Source organism: Aptenodytes forsteri, unplaced genomic scaffold (assembly GCF_000699145.1).
Source record: "Aptenodytes forsteri isolate BGI_AS27 unplaced genomic scaffold, ASM69914v1 Scaffold193, whole genome shotgun sequence".
NCBI classification, from domain to species: Eukaryota; Metazoa; Chordata; class Aves; order Sphenisciformes; family Spheniscidae; genus Aptenodytes; species Aptenodytes forsteri.
The window spans coordinates 17,285,202-17,308,221 of record NW_008795405.1 but is presented as its reverse complement, the minus strand read 5'-3'; the positions used below and the strand labels follow the sequence as shown (position 1 = coordinate 17,308,221).

At 40.4% G+C, this 23,020-nt stretch overlaps 1 protein-coding gene across 1 annotated transcript; it reads right to left on the bottom strand.

The window, feature by feature from the left end:
* Positions 1-238: 238 nt before the first annotated feature.
* On the bottom strand, positions 239-20,767 carry TRMT61A (tRNA methyltransferase 61A). Its single transcript, XM_009280871.1, has 3 exons — positions 20,407-20,767; positions 10,500-10,766; positions 239-924 (listed from the first exon to the last, which is right to left on the bottom strand). Exons 1-3 carry the CDS (start codon positions 20,735-20,737, stop codon positions 596-598), a joined length of 927 nt encoding a protein of 308 aa, XP_009279146.1. The 5' UTR covers positions 20,738-20,767; the 3' UTR covers positions 239-595.
* Between the last annotated feature and the right edge of the window lie 2,253 nt (positions 20,768-23,020).

The window sequence follows — 23,020 nt, the reverse complement described above, 5'->3', positions numbered from 1 at the left end:
AGAGGTGGTGTTCCTGAGCACTGCCAATAATCCTCTGTGCAGCCAAACACTACTCCAAGGAAACACTAATTGTGTGATCAGTCTTGCTGGCAACCCTATGACCTCGCAACTTTCGTATCTAAAATGAAGCAAGTAGGCACTTTTCACATTCCTCAGAGCAACACAGACACTAGAGAAGTTTAAAAAAAAAAAAAGTGTCTAGTGGTGCTAGAAAAAAATAAAAACATAAACCTGGGAAAGTAATTCAGAAAAGAGGAGGAAAAAATCCAACTTATTTGCAATTAGTGTGCTGTTTGTTTTGCTTTCTTATCGGGAGGGATCTTTATTCTGCACATTCCAGTGAATGGCCATTCGCTATTAATTTATCTTCTTTCTGACAGCAAGTGGAGCACCATTCCAGAGTTTCAACATTCCCTTGATGCTGCTCTGGGTAATGCTTGTGTGCTATTTAAACAAAGCATATTCCAACGAAATCTGACTATATATGGAATTCCCTGACAAGTAAAAATTTGGATGCCCTACAAAAAAGAACCATGAAAACAGAATACACACACAAACATACAAACCACTCCAAACTGCACAAACTCAACACATACTAAAACAGGCTCTTGGTGGCAAAGGTCAGGTATCCAGTGTGACCGACCATCTCCCTGAGTGGCACGCCACTTTTGAACTGCACAGTTCCTTGCTGCAGATTAGCGCATGGGCTACCTTGGTTTGATGTGTTGCTGCTGTCAAAGCCAGTGCTAGAATTATCCTCAGCTGCTTTCCCAAGGTCAGGGATTTGCAAGCTAATTGTCCTTACATTGTACACTCGGAGCAGAATTTCCAAGGTGTTAATCTCTGTAAAACCATATTCTTCCATCGCTAGGCAGGTTCTTTGGACTTGTTCGATGCAGGGGGAGAAGGAGCAGATGCGGCCACCTGCAAAATGAGACAGGTAGTGGAAAAGAGAGCAAAAACCAAAACGAAGCACTTTTTATCTTTTTTCAAATTCTCCCAGATGCACATAGAATTACTATTATACAAAGTGAAAACTTTCTTCAAGAAAATCTCCATGAGGCAACTATGTATGTTTAAAATGCACAAAATCAAACATGGATGACTCTACACGATGCTTCAGACCCTTTAAAAATTGCAACAGCAAATTCATTCATCTTCCAAATCCAGCGTTGCCCACCAGATTTGTTCACAATAAAACCGTTAAAGTTGATCCCTTTTAGAGCAGCGACTCTTTTGGAATCACTCTCCACTATTCTGGACTGAGGCACTGAACTGAAGTTGGCACCTACACAAAGCCAGAAGTCATTCTCCACACACTGTACAGAGTTGCCTTCATTAGAATATAAGCGTGCGTGCACACACACTCTGACAAAAGCGGCTGTGTTTATTTGAGAACGACGGTATGCGTGTACAGAATAAAGTAATCTCTCCAGGCCATAGATGGGAGTGCTGTTAAGGCTTTACCCTTTTAGTCAAGCTGACTAGTGTATCTCCTGAGCATTAAAGTTTAGTGGATATCACATCAGGCAGGTTTACAGCAAATGCTTCAAAACTCTAGGATAAGACTTTCAGGTGATAAACTAACACTCGTCTCCTTGTCTGTGCACAGTTTAGATTTTTGGTTCTAAATACAGAGTATTAATAGGCCCCCTACAACTTTCTGCATGCTACAATGTCACCTTAACAGCTGAGAATAGAATGATTCAGATTTACTCTGAAAAGCCACAGCCAAATCAGATCAAAGAATTATGAGGACGCTGTCTGCCATAAAGCCAGGGCATGTGCTTTCACACAGGACACAGTGTCCCACAAGGCAACTGCCCTTCCTGAAAAGCTTTTGTGCTGGGGGAAGGAACACTGGGCAACGCAGCTTCAGCTATTGTTTTACTTATTACAATTAGATGAAAATGCTTGCTGGCCTGATTTGCATTCCTTGCCAGCCCTCTCCCAGGCTCATCCAGTCAAGCCTTCCAACACCAGTTGTCTAAGTAGTTAAAGAACCCGTGTAAGTGAGAGCAAAGCATCCTGCTAAAAATAGAGGCTATGCTGGGACTATGTGAAGCCTGCTTTATCTCAAACGCCCCTTTTTTTTCCTTTTTCGTTTCTAAAGTCACATGTCTAAAAAAAGAAAGCATCAGGTCTGAAAGCATCACTGTAGCACTCTAGTTGCTGTGCAGCAATGATATGCTGGGTACTGACTGGGGAAGAACACTTTCCATGACCATTAATCCACCATACACTAAGTAGGATTTAAATTTAGTCCTGAAATAAAGTCTCCACAGCAGGGGTTCTTATCGTGCATCTTCAGAACGAAGTACCCTGGACAAGTAATTCCCTGGAGTGACAATTAAAAAACAAATCTAATAATCACCTGCAAAATTAATGCTGGCATATGTCATTATTAACCAACTCTGTTGATGCCAATTTAATTGCACACTCAGTCCGCTAGCTCCCAAGAAATTAGATTTATACGTTCATCAGGATGGCCAGGGCTACCAAAATGATTCTGAATCAGACAGCTAATCTTTTCCGGCCAAAGCAGTACACGCTTCTACCATGTTTGTAGAAAAGAGAAAACATACACTAAGTAGGATTTAAATTTAGTCCTGAAATAAAGTCTCCACAGCAGGGGTTCTTATCGTGCATCTTCAGAATAAAGTACCCTGGACAAGTAATTCCCTGGAGTGACAATTAAAAAACAAATCTAATAATCACCTGCAAAATTAATGCTGGCATATGTCATTATTAACCAACTCTGTTGATGCCAATTTAATTGCACACTCAGTCCGCTAGCTCCCAAGAAATTAGATTTATACGTTCATCAGGATGGCCAGGGCTACCAAAATGATTCTGAATCAGACAGCTAATCTTTTCCGGCCAAAGCAGTACACGCTTCTACCATGTTTGTAGATGTAAAAGAGAAAAAAGCTCAGGAAGAAATTTCTGTTACCTAATTAGAAAGCTACTACGATGCACATATGTTATAAAGAAAGTTGTTATATTCTTATTGTGTAGGGAACTGAACAAATGTCTAACTTAGCTAAATGTCAGTTCACAACAACTCTTTGTCTGCAAAACAAGAATTTGCAGAGACACCAGAGACTTACTACTATTTCATTCAGGCTTTTTGGTTTTGGTGTTTTATATTGCAATAAAAAAGGGAAATATATTTACATTTACAGTAAGTCTGTTCTTATTTATTCTGACTACAAGGGTTTCAAGATATGTTTAGGCTTCTGAATTCACATGCTCTAGATTTACAGTCAAAAACTAAGAAGCCTGCACACAGCTGTTGCCATACAAGCTGCAGAGCCGCCTACGGTTCTTGTCAAGCCTTCAATTAAAGGCAGAGCACCCTTCATTTTGCCTCGGGATGGTCAGCTGAGCACAGCATGTCAACACCAAACTTGGTGATGATTTATCAGACTACCTCCTTGCAAAGCGGACTGCTTGGGGAAGTAGGGTTACAGAAAATAGGCTTTCAAGCTGCTTGGTAGGGAAGAAAGCTCTTGCTTGTAATAGCTAATATCCAGAGGGGAAGTGCAAAAAATAATGTTACTTTACTTACTGCACTGGTGGAAGCTTCTCGGGTATGAAGAGTGAGAAAACACGAAACAGTTGGTATACCATATAACTGAGAGCATCCAGTGGGTTTTAGTAGTTCTGCCAATTTCATTTTTTCCCTTTTGTACCTATTGTTATTATTATACATCCCTCCCAAATAAATATACCTACAAACAGCTTAGAAGCAAAACCACCAAGCATCTGTCTTTATAGATCCTAACAAGTGGGAGAGGGGTCTCCTCTGCTTTTTCCTGTACACACCATCAGGCAGGCTGGATTTGACTTGCAGGCTGGACTTGTTTGATTAAGCAGGTATTAGGAGAAGACTGGAAAGCTACAATTAGCAGAAGGTTGGAAGACAAAAATGAAATTGCAGTTCCAGACTGTGAGAGGCTGTTTAAACCAGAAAGATTTGGGAAGCTTCAATTGCCATGGTGTGTTTAGATCAGCAAAAAAAGTGGACTCTGAGCAGCAGAAAACCAGCACTCAGAAGGACATGCTCATCTGTTCTAGGAGCAGAGATGCCATCATCTTCAACAGACCAGATGCTTCTGAATTCTCTACACTGTGGGCTGCCCTCTGTACGCGCCCCTGCCCCGGATTACCAGCTAGGCAACACCCTTTCTGTCACAATCACCAAACAGAATAAATCTAGATTTCAGCATTCACAATTCTCAGATTCTCCAAGAGCCCTCTTGTCCTTTAGACATTAAGAGGCATTTAGGGCTTAAAGGACTTGAACATGCATTGCTTTGTCTTGCCATGCCAAGGATTCCTTAGTGAATGAAGAAAAGACATGTACTCCCTCCCTCTCCACTCGCTGGGGCACACTGCTGTGTCTGCGGATCACGAAGGGGTGGACTTGACTAGAGAGCAGTGAAAACAACTGAACGGAAACTTTTTAGTACAAACTGAATTTGTGTTCTTTCAGAGCTCTCCTTTTAGGAAAGCTACCGTTCCTAAATCTGGTTAATGAGATCTGCGTGTCATCATAAATTGATATAGTAATTATCTGAGATTAATCCTGTTCACATTGGGAAGCTGTGTGAGCTTTTTGATCTGAAGAGCTGTCTAAAAATGTGTTTATTCATGTATAATGCATCTGACAAGTGCTACAGTTGAGGAGAAGAGAATAATGAGACTGTATGAAAGACTTAAATTTTTTTCTACCTTCAATTTTACAGGGAGTGAGTTAGTTTGAAACATTTAATGGAGAGGTTAAATCTCCCGAACCCATAGGCTGGAACAAGCCCACACAGTCCTGGCAGTCATTGTAACCAGCAATAGGGTCGAGAGGATATGAAAACTGAAGTACAATTCAGACTGGAATGATTAGAGAACAGAGCTTAAGGGAAGGGGGAAATAAAAGACAAGATTTGCATCCACATAGCACTGTACATTTTAACAGACAGTATCTAATTAGTAATCAAGGGACACACCCTTGCATCTTTACAAGAGGTCAGTGCCTTGAAAGTTGCTCCTCTGTCAAGAGCAGTTCCTGGTACGTTCCTGTGCAACTCCCACAAACAATTTTGTTTCTGGTTTGTCTGAGCAAGGACTAATACCTCTACCAGTTCTATTTAATATTAACTACTAACTTCATTAGGTTTCAAGTATGGAAAACCTGGCAGTGCTACCCAATTGACAAGAACTCCAGTGCATGCTTCCGATACAGAAAACGTGTCCAAGTTATGTGCTCTCACTTCTGTAGGTTATAGTATGTGTCACAAGTGCTCTGACAGGTTCTTTCATCATCCCAATATTATTCAAAAGATGCAAAAAGAACATATGTAGTGCAGCACCATTAAGTTCCAGGGAAAAGGGCCTCTAATTTTAGAAATGCTTTTGTGATGTAAAGAATACAACACAGCATTTTTATCTCTGGTAAAAGAGCACAGCTTTGGGTTTTGGGACTTCAGTGCATTGTCATAATTGGAAGATTACATTGCAAAGATCTCACGGAAGAAAAAGAATCACACAGGCATTATCATTATGTAGGGGCGAGGCAGGAGAGTCATTGAGCAGCATCACCGTGGCATTTACTCTGTGCTAGTAGGACACTAAAAATATTGCCTCTGTAAAAGGGGACAGAACGTCCTTTAAGTGAGTGTGCTCGTGGGCGATTTGATGTAGCTTCCCTGACAAGTGAAATTAGAGGATTCGGCTGTTGGAAGAAATTAAAGGATGTTTCTTGATTCAGAAAAAAAAAATTTCTCCAAATCACTTGCTAGCTCATTAATAGGAGCTTGATGTGATTTTCTGCAAATGTGACCTTAACCTCTACATTTGTAGGTGCATCCTTCAAAAGGAATTTATTCCTGCTCACTATTATGGGCTTGCAAAAGCATGCAACAAGGAAATTAAAAAATCCGTTGGCTCCAAATTGGGAAAGAAAACCTAACAACTTGCTTTAAGGATCCTTTCATCCCAAACTACCTCCTACAAACTGTGTAAAGGCCGATAGCTTTGGCCAGCATTCCACAGCATGGATTACGATGCAGGAATCCTTCTGCTTGACTCTTGACATGTGAGAGAATCACTTTTACTTCAGGCCAGGCCCATCGTGCGCACCTGACCTACCAATCCCCAACAGACTGGCGCTAGACTAATGCCCTCCAGTGAGATACAGCTACTGGGGCTGGCTCAGCAAACAGACGGTGCTTGGGAACCAGATGAAGCTGCTTTGTGGGTTAGCACCCGGTCCTAGGTCCTAGTGGGGCAGCTTTCCACTAGACCAGATGGCCCCTCAATGTTGAGAGGATATGCTTCAATTTAAAGTTGGTTTGTGGATCTTTAACCTCACCTTGAGTTAATTCTCCTTTGAATCAAAGCAGGTACCACACTAGCAAAGGCTGGTGCTGACATTATAGCAAGCACTTATTGCTTCATCCATTTATTCCAAAACAACCTCCTGGGGACATGAGAAGCATTGACACCGACTTGAGTACCACCTGCACAGGTGGAGGACGACAGCATGCTAGACTGTCAGGCTCCACTTCCTGCCCTAACACATTCCCTGTGCTTTCCTGAGGTAGCCCGAGCCCAGACAACATCAGCCTTGAAGTCACTGCCCCCTTCTCAGTGTGATTCAGCCTGGGGTACTCCCTACCCAGTTACCACAGGTGTGAGACTTGTGGCCAGGGATTTCAGCTGCTCCTCAAAGTCACACCTGGGTGGTTTAAAAACGGGACCACGAATAATCTCTGGGGCTCAAGAAAAATAGCCAGTGAGACTTTCTACACGGATGTGGTATTCCCTGAAAGCTCAGGGGAGGAGGGAGGCAAGCCCAAATGAAAATTGAAACTCGCTAAACCAGGCAATGCCTTACCTGCACCACAGGCTACTGGGAGGATGAGGTATTATTTATTCTCTTACATGGCATCTGTAATAACCAAACCTGGCAGGTTAGGACAACAATCAATGGCTGTGCTAAGGGGAAAAAAATGCAAACAAGACCTGTTTTAAGTCCATTGTGTACAAACGAAACAAACGTAAGACTTTGGAAATGAAAACTACTACTACAAAGAGCAGAGTACTGCTGAAGGGCTTCCGTGATGGCAGGAAATGCAGAGGCCCAAACAGGGAGATGTTCAGAGGGAACTTTCCCTGCAGAGTTTTGGGGGGAGACCTGACAGCACCATGTTACCTGATTCAGGTGATATCTCAAGGATCACCATTTGACAAACTCGTAATTTAGCAGCTTTATGACGCTCAAGAGGGAGTGTCAAGTTTGAATTTAAGAGTAAAATCTTTAAAAGAAAGAAAGGAAATAAAAGAGGGGTGGTTTTAATAATTTTGTGACTCAGACTGTTAATTTAAACACCACCAAGGACCGATTTATAATGCAAGAGCCAATCCAACCTAATATATGGCTGTATTTTTCCATCTCCCTACCTGAAAATTTAAAATCTATATGAAAATTATTGTACAAATGGGTTTCTGCCTCATCTTCCACAGCCTTGGAAGAAATAGACAATATTTACGAGAGTAGAGTAGGTGGGTGCAGAATTATATTGAAAGGACTACAGTATTCAGCTGCGAGATGACTGTGAGTCAAAAGTTTCAGGGCATTTAAGAACTGTAGAATATTGAGGATATTTTTGTTACCTCACAATTTTTTCATTTTCTTCATTTTTTAAAATTTAGCCTGAAGGGGTTAACAGCAACTTTGCAAAAACCACCAAGGTCAGATATTGGGAACAGCAGCTATGACTACAGAAAAGCATTAATCAGCAGATGCTGCAAAAGAAAAACAGTGCAGGTCTGGAAATGAAAGCAAGTTCTGCAGTGCAGCAGTGCCCGAGAGATATTACAAGCAGCATTTCTGCTGAAATTGTGACTGGTGAAATCAGCACAGATGGATGCAGCTGAGATGCAAGCCTGAACGTCGGCAGAGCACATCACCAGAGAACAAGAACCTTCTAGGCACAAACCTGCTGTGCCATTTTATTCTTTTAGCTCTTCAGAGGTTGGCAGTGCTTTAAATGGGATGCCAAGCTACTATAAGTAGTGTATTTACAGCATACTGCAAGGCATAAAGTGTGTGATAAATGTACTCTGTAAAGAGGATCATTAATACTCAGCCTACTAGGAGCTGCAACTATTCAGGATCTTGAGCTTAAGTAGGAGAGAAAACACTGATTTGATAAGGTTTTGTTAAGGTTAAGAACTCTCTCTTACATACTGTCTCAGCTGAACAGTCTATAATGAACATTGTGGTTTTAAAGAGGAGGCTAGTGATGCTATATATTGAATTCGCTTAGCTCTGATTTCATTCAAAGTACCTTAAGACTTTAGGGAAGAAATTACCACTATCTGGCAGTACAGCTGTCATGGCACATCACAATAAAACCCACAGTGTGAATGGTTCAAATGTGACCCTGTCCAGATGTGAGAGAGGGCGTGGAGGGAAAAGAGTGGAACGACTCATTTTCTCCAGTGATGCTTTATCACTATACTAACCCTTGGAACAACAGCAGTATGTGCACAGAGTGTTCTTACTGCAGAAGAGTTTTAACTATTTGAAAACAAAACAAAGGAGCACTATAAAATTATCTGCCTGCGGTAGGGAAAGGGAAGCAGTTACAGATACCCTTCTATCATATTTTAGATTTTACAGCAGTAAAAAAAAAAAACCACAACAAAACTACTCACATGATTTGGAATACAACAGAAATGTGTGTAAGTTTGTACCTATTACTACTGCAATCAATTATATTTTATATGAAGAAGAAAAACAGCTTTTGTTTATATGCAAAATAGCAAAATAAAAAAATGCCCCCGGCTCAGTCAGGTACTATGAAACCCAGAAGATGAGCCTTAGACCAATACCAGATCTCAGACACTGGTGGCTGTTTGCAGCAAAAACTGCAGCAAGGATCAGCAACTTCACCTTTTGACTGGTACATAAAGTGCATGATGCCACTTCAAAAACACAAAAATGTGCAATTTTAAAGTATTATTTATATTGCCTAAGCAGATGTAACCTTGTAGCATAGCACAGAAAAGTACAGCCAGATGGTATGGCCAGTTTGGGACTATCATACCTTTTCTAGAATTTCAAATGCTGGAGTGAGACAAGGATTCAAAATTTGGAACTGTTCAAGCAGCTCTGCTTAGTATTCTAAACATGCACCACTTAAATAATTCAAATTGGACTGCGCAATGCAGCGCCTTCTAAGCTGGGAAGTCAGCTGAGTGTTGTGTTCACTGGATTAGATAATTTAAGCATGGGAAGGACATCATATAGTGCAGTGAAAATTATTTTTTTCCCAGGACATATTGGAAAGCAGCTACAAATTGAGCTGTAACCCTTGCAGGTACAGAGTGCTAACAAGTCTCTATTCATTCACTTTTTAAAGAAACCATGTGTTACATTGGTATCAGAAAGCTTTCTAGAAAATTTTCAGTAGTAGCTGAGGTAGCCTAACAGCTGGGCTGGTCCTGACTGAGCAAGGTAATGCACATTCAGTGACCTTTAAGAACAAGCTTAAATCCTGTGATTTCAAGAAGACCTAGCAATTCACTTAAAGTCAGGCCTGTGATTACATATTTTAACAAAGAACTGGGCCTTGGCACATAATCAAGTTTTACTAAACTCATGTCCCAGCATGGGCACTGTTCAGCACTCCATGCCCTCTTGATTAGAAGTCACTTTTGTAGATGGAAGTGATCTGGCACAAGTTAGTTCAGATCCACACTAGTATAACATTAATTAGGGAAAACTTATTGCAGGATAAAAGAATGATTTATACACTGAAGCTTATTTTTCAGTAGGGAAAAGATTTATAATAAACTGACAAAATCCATCCAATACCTCAACAGCAGTTCTCACTTGCTGTCACAATCCCAAATAACTGGCATAAGCTAGAACAGCCTTTATGTTCCATTCCCACTGCAACCAATGGCAAACTTCTCATTAGCTCCAACAGCAGAGATTTAAATATGCTTGCCAATTTCCGCCTTAAGTATAACCACATTTTCTTTAACATTACTGATGGGGTGCTCTGTTAAATAGGTCCAAATCTGCAATGATTGATGTGAAGTGCGTCTGAACACCTTTTATACAGCACCTTTCCACTGAATTGCCAAAAAAATTTGCTTTCAGGATTTATTGTTACTGCTGCTTCCCACACACCTCAGATCTAGCAAAATGCACCTGACAAAGGTTCAAAGGGTGTTTTATAAACTGCCCATGCTAATTGTAGCAGCTAGCACAAGCCTGTAGGAAAAAGTTGTTCTTCTCCTTTCAAATCTTTCACTGAAATTGAAGACCTCTTTTAAATGTTTTTCAGCCTTAGAAATGCCTAGGGACTTTGACATTTGAGAACAGTGATCACACAATGGAAGGGACCAGATCTAGCGTATGGCTCAAAGGCAGAGATGTGTGCACGCACAGTACTTCCTGAACAGAAAGAGGTAAGTGCAGTTACCTTCAGCTTTTAACGCTGACTTTGCATGTCCTATGGCTTCCCACGGAGACGGAATATCTAGGAACACGGCATCTGCAATGTTTGAGACACCAAACCCATTTTTGCAGACATCCTGGTTGGTCACGGTGACCAGATGCTCCACCCCATGCTCCCGAAACTCCTCCCTGGCCTTCTCAGCCCTCTGTTGGTGGAACTCCACCGTGTACAGGTGTCCTGTGGGAGCCACTGTCCTGATGAGAGCGTGGGAGAGGGATCCGCTGCCTGTACCTAGAAAAGACAAACAACTCATGAAATGCCTTTCAACAGTGCTATACGTTAGAACAAAGGTCTTCTCCATTAGTCCTCCTGCTTGGAACACTTACTCAAAACCCAAATGAACAGAAACCATTGGTTAAACTACTGAAAGAGAACAGTCCTTCCTTCACAAGGAGAGAGGGACTAAATGAACTAGGAAACAGTCTTCAGGGTCCTCAAAGCATTAATTAAAAATCTGGCAAACTCAGGACCTGTCCTATCTACCTGGAATAGAAAAATAATGCCAAGGGTCAGCTATAGCTCTAACAAGTGCCACAAGAGAACACAATTCAATGTGACAGGAAAAATTCAGGGAAATTAACTAGAGAGTTTTTCCTCAAAGTGCCAGACTCTTGTAGGGTGAAAAGACATGAAGGCAAATTTTAACATATTTTCAAAACCTTATACTTCATGAAAACAAAGAAAAGATGTTGGCAAGGATCCAAGCTTGAAAATCCTATTGACTTCCATGCAAACAAATGGCGTTCAGGAGATGGAGTCTGTTTGCCCAGGCCTCTTAAGAGGCACCGGCCATCCTCAGCTCCCACTGACATTATCCAAAACTAAGGCCGCTGGGCTCCTTGCAGTCACACTGACCAACCAACCTGATTTCACAGGTGACTTACATACATACACGCCTACACAACCTTAATGAAGTCTAATGAGATCCATCACATACCTGAAATTGTACGTAAGTAGAATTACCATGTAGAACCAGGGAGTAACTATTAAGACAGATTTTTTTCTTTGTTTTAGTTTGATAATTTAGGAGACTTATTTTTAATGATCCACTGGCATATTAAATAGATGAATGACTAATAACCAACATTTTCACTAAAGAAAACACCCATATACCAACTCACATTGCAAATTACTCACTCATGTGGCATTTAACATAATAACCCCCCAAACTGAAAACCCCCCAGCAACCCCAAATTATCTGTGTTTATTAATTTATAATTCTGTACTTGGAACACATTTCTCTCGTAGAAAGAAAATCTATTTCTAGCTATCTTCAATGACTGTTCAGGCTAAATTTCAGCCTGAAGCAAGTTCTTTCAACTAACATAAATCTTAAAAAAATTATAAAGGACAGAACCTGAAGTACAGCAGTGGTGGAGAAAGCTCAGAAACTAGTAGAAAGGAAATCAATTAGGGGACACAGGGGCTGGTACAGCTGCTTAATTGGAGCGATACTTTCCGTAACTGTACAGGAAGTCAGAGTTTACTGATGGATCCAAGGTTCTTGCCCTCTAGTCACATAAGGGGAGAAGCATTGTCGTGGCACTGTATTTAATCCGACAGCTCTGAAAGGGGAGCCATTCAGACCGTAAACAGAGCCCAGGGCCCATGTTTGCCACCAGATCAACCGACTGGCGCTGCGGAATCAGCACTGCTCCTCTGCTTCCCTCTGAGAGGGCTCTGACCCCAACGAGCAGACTAGCACCCTCCCCCCAGCTTTAGTGGAGCAGATTAGTCAGGGAGGGAGGACCTACAGATTTTAGCACTGGCCTCAGAGAGGTCCAAGGGAAGAGAGAAACTGTGACACACACATTTATTTAAAGTGAAAATCCATGCATCCATGCCAGTATTAAAATAAAGCAAACAAAAGGCAAAAGCCAGTTACATGTGCACACATGAAAAACTATCCGGTCATGGCACCTGTAGGCTCTAAATGTCAACATAAACTCTTCCCTGGTCAAAAGGAGTAATGTTAGCACAGTAGCCATGTGGTTTTAAAAACTCAAATGATGTATGTGCATAGCAAAGAAACAGCATTTCATTGATTTTTTATTTAAATGACAAGAGCAGGGAACTATTGTTCACAGGATGCTAAAATGACTGAAATTCTGCCTTTACATTTCATGCCAGAAGGCAGGATTGCACAACTGAGAACTTTTGCAAACTGACGGAATTTAATGATTTTTCCTCTCAAATGGGTAATGCTGCACACTTTCTGCATCTTTCTCTGCTAATCTAAAGGAGTGAACAGAAGGCCTGTCAGCACAGCTGGGCTGTAAGCAGAAGAGGGAGGCAGCTTGTGCATGTATCCAGTTTCCTTGTTCATATTCTTTTACATTTCTAATCACTTTCTTTTTAAATCTGCTCTTAAAAACACCACAGAAGATATTGTTTGTCTCCTTCCTAGGAAAACCCATTAAGATTTTTTGGCTTATTTCCTGGTTCTCTTTTTTTATTCACAAACACTCCAAGCCAAACCCTGAACTAAAACCAGGATGTTGGAAGTCACCACTTGCAGGCGTATTACAGACTGAGCTTTTGTTAAACAAGGTTGCCAGGAATTATTTATTGTTGACTGGCTACCACAAACATGAGAATAATACATATGTATCACATTTTAACATATCAAATTCTATCACACTAACATCATTAATGAGAGTATTTCTGAAGATGCTGCCTGCCTCCTTCGTGACAACACTCTCAAAACTGCAGCAAACAAAGAACAAGATGGTTATGAATCACCCACCATTGTAAAATCTCCCCTTGAAGAGATGACAGATTCTGAACCCAGTCCTGTGAAATGATGATGATGATCCTCAACTTTCATATGCCTGATAGTTCAGCACGCTTGATGTGATTCATTAAGAATATGAGGGTCTGACACTTCAACATGAGTCCATACTCAACACAACCCCTAAAGCCCAATAAGCGCTGTCTACAGAAGGTAGGGGTTCAACCCTATGTTTCTCTGATGTTGTAGAAGGGGAAATGAGTGTTTATATTCACCTTCTTCCCTGCAAATCTGCAACATTCAACATGTGAGTCCTCCCGCCACCTTCTCTATTCCTTTTCCATTTCTCTGTCCTTATTTCAAAATCACCACTGAAAAAAGCACAATTAAGCAAAATGTGACTCAAAGAGTCTTAGGCACCAGTTTGAAATAAGTTCTAGTCAGGTTCAGGTTTCCTTCAGAAATGAAAGGCATCCTTAGCATGATACAGAATCAGTCAGAGAAGCAGCAAAACGCAAGGAGCACTACTGAAACATGAACTAGAATGCTACCGAACCTGAAATATCATAGCTGAATTACCTGCAAACAAATGAACCAAAAACCTGAATGCCCAAAATTAATATTTTGTATCAGAAGAGGCAAGTTAAGAACTGGATGGACTTCAACAGATTTTCATTCTCATATAGGTGCAGTGAAATGCAGATGTTCCTGATTTGGCCTAGAAAGCAGAAGATAAGACAACTTCTAGAACAAATACAGTTTATAATTTTTACACCAGGATGCTTGCCTTTCTGACAGCTTGCACAATAAATAGCCTTAGAAACTGTTTGCTCTCTACCACAGGACAATGCCCATTTAACTAGAGCGTATTAATCATGAATGGACTCTATGGAAGAGGTAAAATGATGATAATTCAAACTGTACTGAAGACATTCTTAACACCACAGCTGCTGTTTTAGAGCTTACTTAGGTGAGCACTTAGGTCATTGTTAATGCCTCTGGAAAATATGATGCTCTTTTACATTGACTATTCTGTGATCTTAAACATCTTAGTCAAAAAGCAGACATCTGCATTGCAGGCATTTAATGAGACACTGCAGGGTCCCCAATATGCCATTCTCAAAGCTCAAAATCTGAAGAGGAAGCACCGTGTAGGGGATCAGCATGTAGACTAGGAAAGTGGTCCATCTCAGTCCAAAGGCATGAATTAAGATCCTGTGTTAAAACCACGAGTTAGGTGGCTTATGGCCCTGCAGACCGATGTAGTATCCTTCCCTTCTTGGGCTCAAGCACACTCCGTTCTTCTCTGATACATCTAAGCTCAGGGGACTGTTTCTGCCCTCTCCTAAGACAAGGAAAACACTGCAGTTTGAGAAGGATTTCAATCCTAACAAGTGGACACCTAGATGAAACACTCTAGCTCAGCACCTACTGATACTTCCTTCTGATTTGTAGCAAGAAAGTAATGATCAGGTGAACTCCCGGATCATCCCCCTGATGTCAAACAGATCTGTTCTTCTCATTCTCTGCTTATTCAAGTGACAGGTTTTCCAGAGATGCCTCCACACCCCTCAGCCATCTTGAGACAATGTTCACGTTAAGATTGTTCCTCACCTTTTCAAAGCTGTGGTGGACAACATCTGAGCTGTTCAAAAATAACGTGCTATTTCAACACAGTATAGATACACATCAGAACACTGTCAAGAGAAACATGAGTGTTACCATAGCATAGCACTTGACTGATAACTAGTACGAGAGTACGTTTTTACACTGTTTTCTGCTTAGTCTGGTTTTCTTATTGCAAAGGACATTTGTCTAACCTCCTGGAATCCCACCCTTGCTATAAACATAAGTGACCCGATTCTGTGTTCCACTACATTTCTTCATCACAGGCTATCGCTTGGCTTGTCTTCCCTAAAAATTTCTCATCATCGGTGCTTCTTTTTAAAAAAGGAACTACAAATTGTGATTTAGGACCTACAGATGTTTACAGCAGTGCATAAGCAAACGCATTTTGGAATAAAGCTGAAGAACCTCTTAAGCGCATACACAGGTTCATATTGCTTGAAAACAGGAAAAGTGAAAAGTATGCAGAGTATTATTTAATACTGGGTCAATACAATATCTAGTAACATTTTAATAGAACTGAAGTTTCTGATGCAAAATTTGGCTACCTAAGATATTCTAAAATGAGTAAATACAACAAAACAATGACAGTGTTGCTCTATTTGTCTCCTAGCTACGCCACTTAGACCCAGAAAATAGTAAGACAGGTCATGAGTCAGCCATGAGAACGGAAGGAGCCTCAAAACTAAAGGAAAACTAATCTTTAGACAGAGCTAACAACTCCACAGCTAATATCTGTCAAGAAACACTGAACAGAGGAAGACTGCTCACTGTACATGACAAGTTTATGTAACAGGAAAATCATTAAGAATTTTTAGCAAATGTATGAAGAGATATTAAGCATCTAATGGAAACTAACCCAAAGATATTACTGTGAAGGCAGTCAAGAGCACAAATCATGGTGGCAGAGGTAAGACACAGCAAGAGCAGGGACAGCGAGAGGGAGGAGGAGAGGGAGAGAAAGAGTTTCAAGATGAGCCAGCGGCTGAAAGAGGAAACAGCACATCAAGAAGTTCCCTTTACAGAAGATTAGCTCTTTCTCCTGCCTATCTGTTGTGGACTTCATACTGAAATAGGCATTTTAGGCAGCCGGCTGGAGGTCAGAGAGGGCCACTGCTTACTGACCAGATCGAGGAGTTGGGGGAAGGATACTAGGGAAGTTTTCAAGGCTGGCACTGCCTACAAAAGGAATGGGAATGTGAAGACTGAAAAGAATTTTTCCTTAGAGATTCAAAAGTCAGAGTTCTTTAGGGAGGGATCTTCTGCAGAACGGACATAATATTGTTAAGTTCAGAGCTGCACGAGAAAGGCGCATGGTGGTCAAGTGAAATGGTAAGATGAAAGCGAGTCCAGAAAGTCTGCAAACAAACGCTTTAGGGTATGAACAGCATTCCTCATCAACTGCAGGTCAGCCACAAGTCTGAATACATTACAGTGATGCCTCATGTGGCCACAGTTTTGGTTCAGTTCTTTGGTATGTCAAGAGAATACTATACTCTCTCACATTTGTACTGATGAGGCCTTTCTTATACTTCAAAAGGCGCTATAGAAGGATCGGGTTTTCAAATTCTTCTCTCACTCTAACCTGAACAGCTGCTAAGAGGTAGATAAGGGAGACATTATAAAACATAGACTTAATTAGTATGAGCACGTTCCAAAATCAAATTAATACTTACAAACTTTGGTCTGTACTTTACAGTAAAGATACGGCTGGAAACAGTTTACATACGCTTATGCCACAAAAATTGTAAAGAAATGAGCAGTATTTGTCAAAAAGTCTATAAGCACTTCAGAAGAGTCATAAGCATACAGCTGACTTGCTGGAACTCCACAATAAACTATTAATAATTTATTAAGTATCCATTAATCATTAAGTCCTCATTAATTTTTTATGAGTGTACTCTTAACAAAATCTATACCCAGGCTGTGAGTTTGAAAATTTCGTAATTGTTTTTGAGAAGCTCTAGTGTAAGGCTGGCTGGCAGCTCTCGTTACTCTTCCACAGAGAAACCATGAGGACCCAGAATACTGTCCTCAGTCTTCAGAAATCCAGTCTGTGGGCTCGGAAACCCATTGCTGTGTGGCAATGAACAAGGTTTAGCAATTTTTAATTTGGGATTTAGCTGAAGGGAAACAAAAAATCCAATTAACATTTTTGCTCATGTGAGTCTGATTTTGCTGAACGCTGAAGGATCAGTGGGATGGTGGTTAGAATACTTTTGACTAAATTACATTTTGTCTGAATACTATGCTCCATTGAAGCCAAAATATTTCTGAGATTTATCAGATTAAATGAGGTTTCACAGTGCTGTACTGCGCTCCCTGAGTAATTCTGAGGGTTAGGACAGACACTTGTTTAGGTCTCACCAGGGAGAGAGGACAGTAAGAAAGCCTCGGTACATGGGGACTGGAAAGAAAAACAAAAAAAAGGGTTCCACACATTTTTGTTTGGAAAAAATATCTGAAAGGTTTCATATTTGTTCCAATGTAGTATAAAAATAAATGTAAAAACCTCAAAATCTGTTGTCAAATGGAGTTGTTATACTACAGGCAGCTGTAATCACTGGACTGAAAATAGCCTTGCCTGGGAAATTGACATCAAGATTAGTTTTGGAGAGTGTGGCGACACAAAAAAAAAGATTCAGCTTATTGCTTTATCTAGGCAGCGGCTGCACATGCAATGAACGCAAATGGGATCAGAGTTACCTGACAAGAACTAAAGTTTCACACTACCAGGCCACCCACAGCAGGTATTTTAGCAGCTATCTCAAGTATCCTTTAATTCTGGAAAGATCGGGCTGTTAAAGACTGTATCAGAGTGGGGAATTCCTCAGACCAGGGACCAATGCTTTCAAGAGATCGTAGTTCCAGTAACGGTGCTAACAGTTTTCAAATTTCAACATACCTTTATAAATTAGAAATTAGCAGAACACAAAAAGGATCATATTCCTACACCTCCGTCATGAAACATCAGGCTGATGCCGAGTTCCCTTATAGCCTCAATAGAGTATGCCTGGATCATTTTAATGGTGCATGCACTGCTGACAAGCTTGCTCTTTATGTATTTATTAAAGATGATTAAAAATAGTAAAAAACTGTATTAATATGTTTATATAATTTATGACAAATCATGACTCATCAATTTAAACTGCATAATTCAAGTGATACAGAATTAAGCCTTCTGGTTATTCTACTGAATTTTTATAATCACACCAAAAGATCATTTACACTCGTATTCACAGCATTTCAACATGACACAGAGGGTATTTCACCTTACTTTATCGATCCTTTCTTCATACAGTTGTGGAGACTAATCCACAATTCTGCTTGCTTACACTGGGTAAATGCAGGGCACTCTTCCATGGTCTAATTAGTAAGACAAGAGGAAAAGAGCCTGGCCTCTTTACAGTGGTGCTTTGCCAGTCCGTACAGCAACTATGTGTATCAGTTCAATTTCAAGTAATAAAAAAGACAGGCCTCCATGCTAATTAATGCTCAAAATACATCTAAAAACAGCACCAGCAGGAAGCACACTCAAATATCATTACTAGACCAGATTTCCTGTCTTGTTTCTATTAATCGCCATTGGGCTGGTTCCGTCTAGGCCACACAAGGTTAATCTAGAACTAATGATTTTGGATCACTGAATACTGTCTAATTTAGGATGGCACCAAAGTAGGTTACATCATCACACTGGAGACTCCAGTTGTCAATACCTGTAAAATTTGTTAATTCAAATCACCACTTCTGGTCAGTTGCAAGCAAATTTGCAGCAAGATCTCTTGCTTCAAGGTTAACCAGATGAATTTGATGCAATACGCTTTCTTTTCTTTCTTTCTTTCTTTCTTTGTGAACAGTGAACCTTTCAAGCAATACAAGCACAACTATAGTGGTAAAACTGTTCACTTTTCCTGGAAAGCTGAAGTTATAACACTTTGACAACATAGGCATTAAAATAAACCTGGGGACAGTTTTCCATTAGCAAAAAGCATTGTTTGTGGCTATGACTTTTGACTCATAACATTTTTGGAAACCTGGATAGGTTACCTCATCAAGTGTTTCCATTTCTTAGCTGTTCAGATAAATGAGCTTTTAAACATTTTCATCCTTTCTAGGTACTTTTGACATCCCTGAAAACATTTTATGTGCAGCTCTGTACTTTAACATTCACCTATTCCAAGTGAGGCAGGACATGGAGCAATTCAAATCTCCTCCACCCTGAATAATTTGCTGTGTTTATTTTTCCCATCCTGTCTAAACATAGCAGGGAGGGGAAGAGGTGAAGAGCTGCCCAATGAACAATACTGCTACTTCCCATGACAACCCTAAAAATGCCTGATCATCCTACAAACCAAATTATAAACTCTTAGGACCCAACCATTTTAGCAGTACCAGAGGCTTCTGCCTATGGCTTTGCCCGTTTCGAGTGCTGCTATACAGCAACCAGCTCCATATACCACCTGTTTCTTAATGGGTGCAACTGGATGCAGAGATAAGTGGTGTTTCGATTGTGTTGGAACATGGTCATTATGCCTGAAAAGCTGCCCAAAATTATGCATGGGTGGGAACAGTAAATGTTAAATGTAAGAAAATGCAGTGCAGCACAACCGCATCATGCTGATCCTTTGCCATTTCTATGCTTGAGAGGGAAGTGTATGAAACTACTTTATAAAAAGGCTCAAAGGAAACAGCCAGAAAAAAACAAGGACAAACTACCTCAGTTCATATTTTTCCAAACTACAGAGATGCCATCAAATCAAGCAAGCCTCATACTGCCTGCAGTAATAAAGTCATGAAGGCATTGTTATAAACTGTATCTAACCAGGAAAATACCTATTAATAGGAAATTTCACTCCTTACTTGCAAATTCAGCAAAATCATGGAAGCTGTATTAAGTTAAACCAAGTTTAGAAACAAAACACAGCCCTGTGATGAACACATCATCCATTGTATTTTACAGCTACAGTGGTTTTGCACGCAGTTGCAGTGCTACAAGTGGATCACACTTAGGAAGAGAAAGACGAAATATATGTACTTACATGGTATCACATTATATAAATACTGCCAAGTTATTTCCCTTATTAGTTCAACACTCTATCATCAGAGTCTCTTCCACTAGTTTATCTCAACTATTTTCTCTCAAACTGCAAATTCAATGCCTGAATTTCGATTCAAAGCACATATTTAAAAATATTTTTTAAGTACTTGACAACAGTTTCAGAAAAGGGAAGGACAAATGTTTATATATTTATTTTAAGAAGATGAACTAATCAAACACATACTCAAAGGTATACCCATACACAAGGCCAGCATACTGAGGTAACATTACATGTTGAAGAAACAGCAGCTGATAACACGTGCACATGAAATAGAATTACTCAATGTGTAGGCTGGGAAAACTATATCACAATGGAAAAAAAAGAGACTTTTTGCAAAATGTAAAGATAAGCCTGTTTTTTCATGAAAGTGTTGGTGTTAGCTCTTACTAGAGGATTTCAACACGTTAATTATTACCTGATTCGCATACTATGGAGCCTGGTTTCAGTTCTAACATCATGGTGATTATAGAGATGTCAGTGGAATACAGAATCTGCGTCCTATGCGGAAGATTCATGGTCCACAGTTCTGGAGTTGGATGAAGAATAAACACCCATCCTCCTTTACTGCAGGTCACTTTGGAGCCATACTTCTTGCCTATGAGGTCCGTGGAATGCCTGATGACCCCGTACTTAGTCTGAGTTACAGTGCCATGCTGGACTTTCACAGGAAACATGGATTCATGGCCCAAGAACACAATAGCTGTGTCACCATCCTTTATTGTATCTCCATATTCAACAAAACTCATTGTGACAGTCTTGTAGTTGGCTGATGGTTGTCACCTGAAGAGAATAAATATGTCAAGAGTTTTGCAGGATCACGATGGAGCTGAAACTACAGACATAAAACCAAGTAATTTTATTTTCCCCAATACAAAACAAAACCACACTGTGCAAATAAGATGTTAGCAAGAGAACTCCAAGAAGTTCAGGGACCTCCTCCCCGCTGCACTCTTGATCCAATTAAAATCAATGGAAAGATCCCACAGATTTGAATATAATCAATATTTTTCCCATTTTATGGTACATTTTAAAGAAAATTTAGGAAATACATTGTAATTTACTCAGCCTGCTCCACAATACTACTGAGAAACTTGGAAGGTAGTATGAATTTCAGCACTCTGTTCAATTCCAGTTCAAAAGCTCTCAGAGTATGCTGTTAAGTAGTAACTTCTATTTCCATCTGCTGGCTTATCCCTTGGTGATTTACAACATAAGACAACTGTTACTTGCCTGGATATCAATCATTAGTTAGTAGGACCACTAACAAAAGTTTACTGGAAAGTTTTCCAAATGAAGGTTTAGAGATAGGATAAAGGTAGTATCTGACTAACTACAAGGAAAAAAGAATATTGTGGCCTTTAATTTGCCATTGGGGGTGCAAAGTAATTGTCTGGGAAGTGATCTGTGCTGCGACTAGATGTAAACAACCATTTGCAAGCTAATGCAAACAGTTGTATCACTTTCGCCCCATGGTCTCAGAGCTGTTTAGAGAATTACAATTAAATTTTGTTGTCTTTGAAAAGACAATCTAGAAACTAGAAGGCAGCTTACAATGAAACCTGGCATTGCCTTTCAGATAAGGCAGCTAACTAGCTAAGCTGCAGGTTGATCAGTTTGTGGAAGGAATTGTTTCATGAAGTAATGGTGATCCCAAAGTTAGAAATTAAAGCCTATGACAGAAGGCTTTGAAAATCAGATTTCTGGTACTTCTTCCACGAGAGAATTAAAAGCGGTGTTACTTTCAGTTTCAGAATAATTATTTGATTCCAGTGCTTTTGTATGGAATATCTAACAGCTTGGTCCTACTTCATTGTTTTCATTAAAAACTTTAGTTCTCAAATTCTAGTCTGTTTTTGTTGACCAAAACTCATTGTAGTTCAATTTACTGTTAAGCAGCTAGATTTATAATTTTTCCGCTGCAGTCACTGAGACTGATAAACAGATGTGCTTGTGGCCAAAATTTCCAAAGCTTATGACATGCTTATTGCGTAAGGTATTCAGATGCCAAAGCAGAACAGATGCCTGTCTTGGACATATGGTGAAACAGTAAGAAGGGCATCCCATGAATTCAGAAATGTATACATACTGGACTTTGTGAGATAGTACAAATGCTTAACTGTGTTTTATAGCTTGCACCTTCTGACTAGATTCATGTCTTAATCTTTCATAAATGACACTTGTAGTTCTCATTCTAGATACTATTAATGCAACGTAGTTTTCAGCTCTTAAAACAGTACCATTTGAAAGGAGCTCAACTGTAATCCATTTCTTTCACAGCATTTAGACTGTGGTTACACCCATGTGCAAAAGCAACATTCCTGCAGCATGTCTGCAGGGACATGGAGAGAATTATTCTGCCTTTGATTACACAAACTGGCTTCCAGTTTCTTTGCCTTCCTTTGAGCCGCTACACTTATCACAGCTAATTGTCGCAACAGTGTACGCTGACATCCCAAGTGACAAATCTCTCAGGCTCAGATCTCACCTGGCACGTTATATTCATACACTTGGGGTAAATTTGGGGTCTGTGAGAGGTTTTGGTAGTTTCTTTTGTCTCCCCCTATGGCAGGGAGCACAGTGATCTACACTTGCTCATTTTCAATCATTTTCCATTCCCTTCCAACACAGAGCCTCATGCACTGTTGTTACATTTCTCTCCTTTACTCTCTGGGTAGCACGCAGATGTCTTGGTACAGCATTACTTTTGCCACACGGTGCTGTGGAGTGGGAGTGGAAGGGAAGGTGAGGCAGTGCCTTGTGGCAAGGGGTTAGGACTTTTCTATGGGCTTGCCATGACTGCAGCAACCCAAACTCAATGACCCAGGCGATCCCTCGCAGCCTCACAAATTAAACCACTAAAATGATTCAGTGCTCCCTTCAACCAAAACCCAGATACACCTCTCCTGCTCCTGACCAGCTTCCACACAGACCTGGCAGGCTGCCTCTTCCCTCTCCAAGAAACCTGGCTGCTTGACACAGCAGCAGGGGGAACGTCCCGAGGAGGAGGAGGAGGAGGAGGAGGTGAGCCT

Coding starts and splice junctions, on each gene's coding strand:
- TRMT61A (XM_009280871.1), bottom strand. CDS start 20,737: ATGAGTTTTGTTGAATATGGAGATACAATAAAGGATGGTGACACAGCT. Junction 10,767..20,406: donor CTCCATAGTATGCGAATCAG/GTAATAATTAAC, acceptor TGTCTTTTCTAG/GTACAGGCAGCGGATCCCTC. Junction 925..10,499: donor GTCAGCGTTAAAAGCTGAAG/GTAACTGCACTT, acceptor CTCATTTTGCAG/GTGGCCGCATCTGCTCCTTC.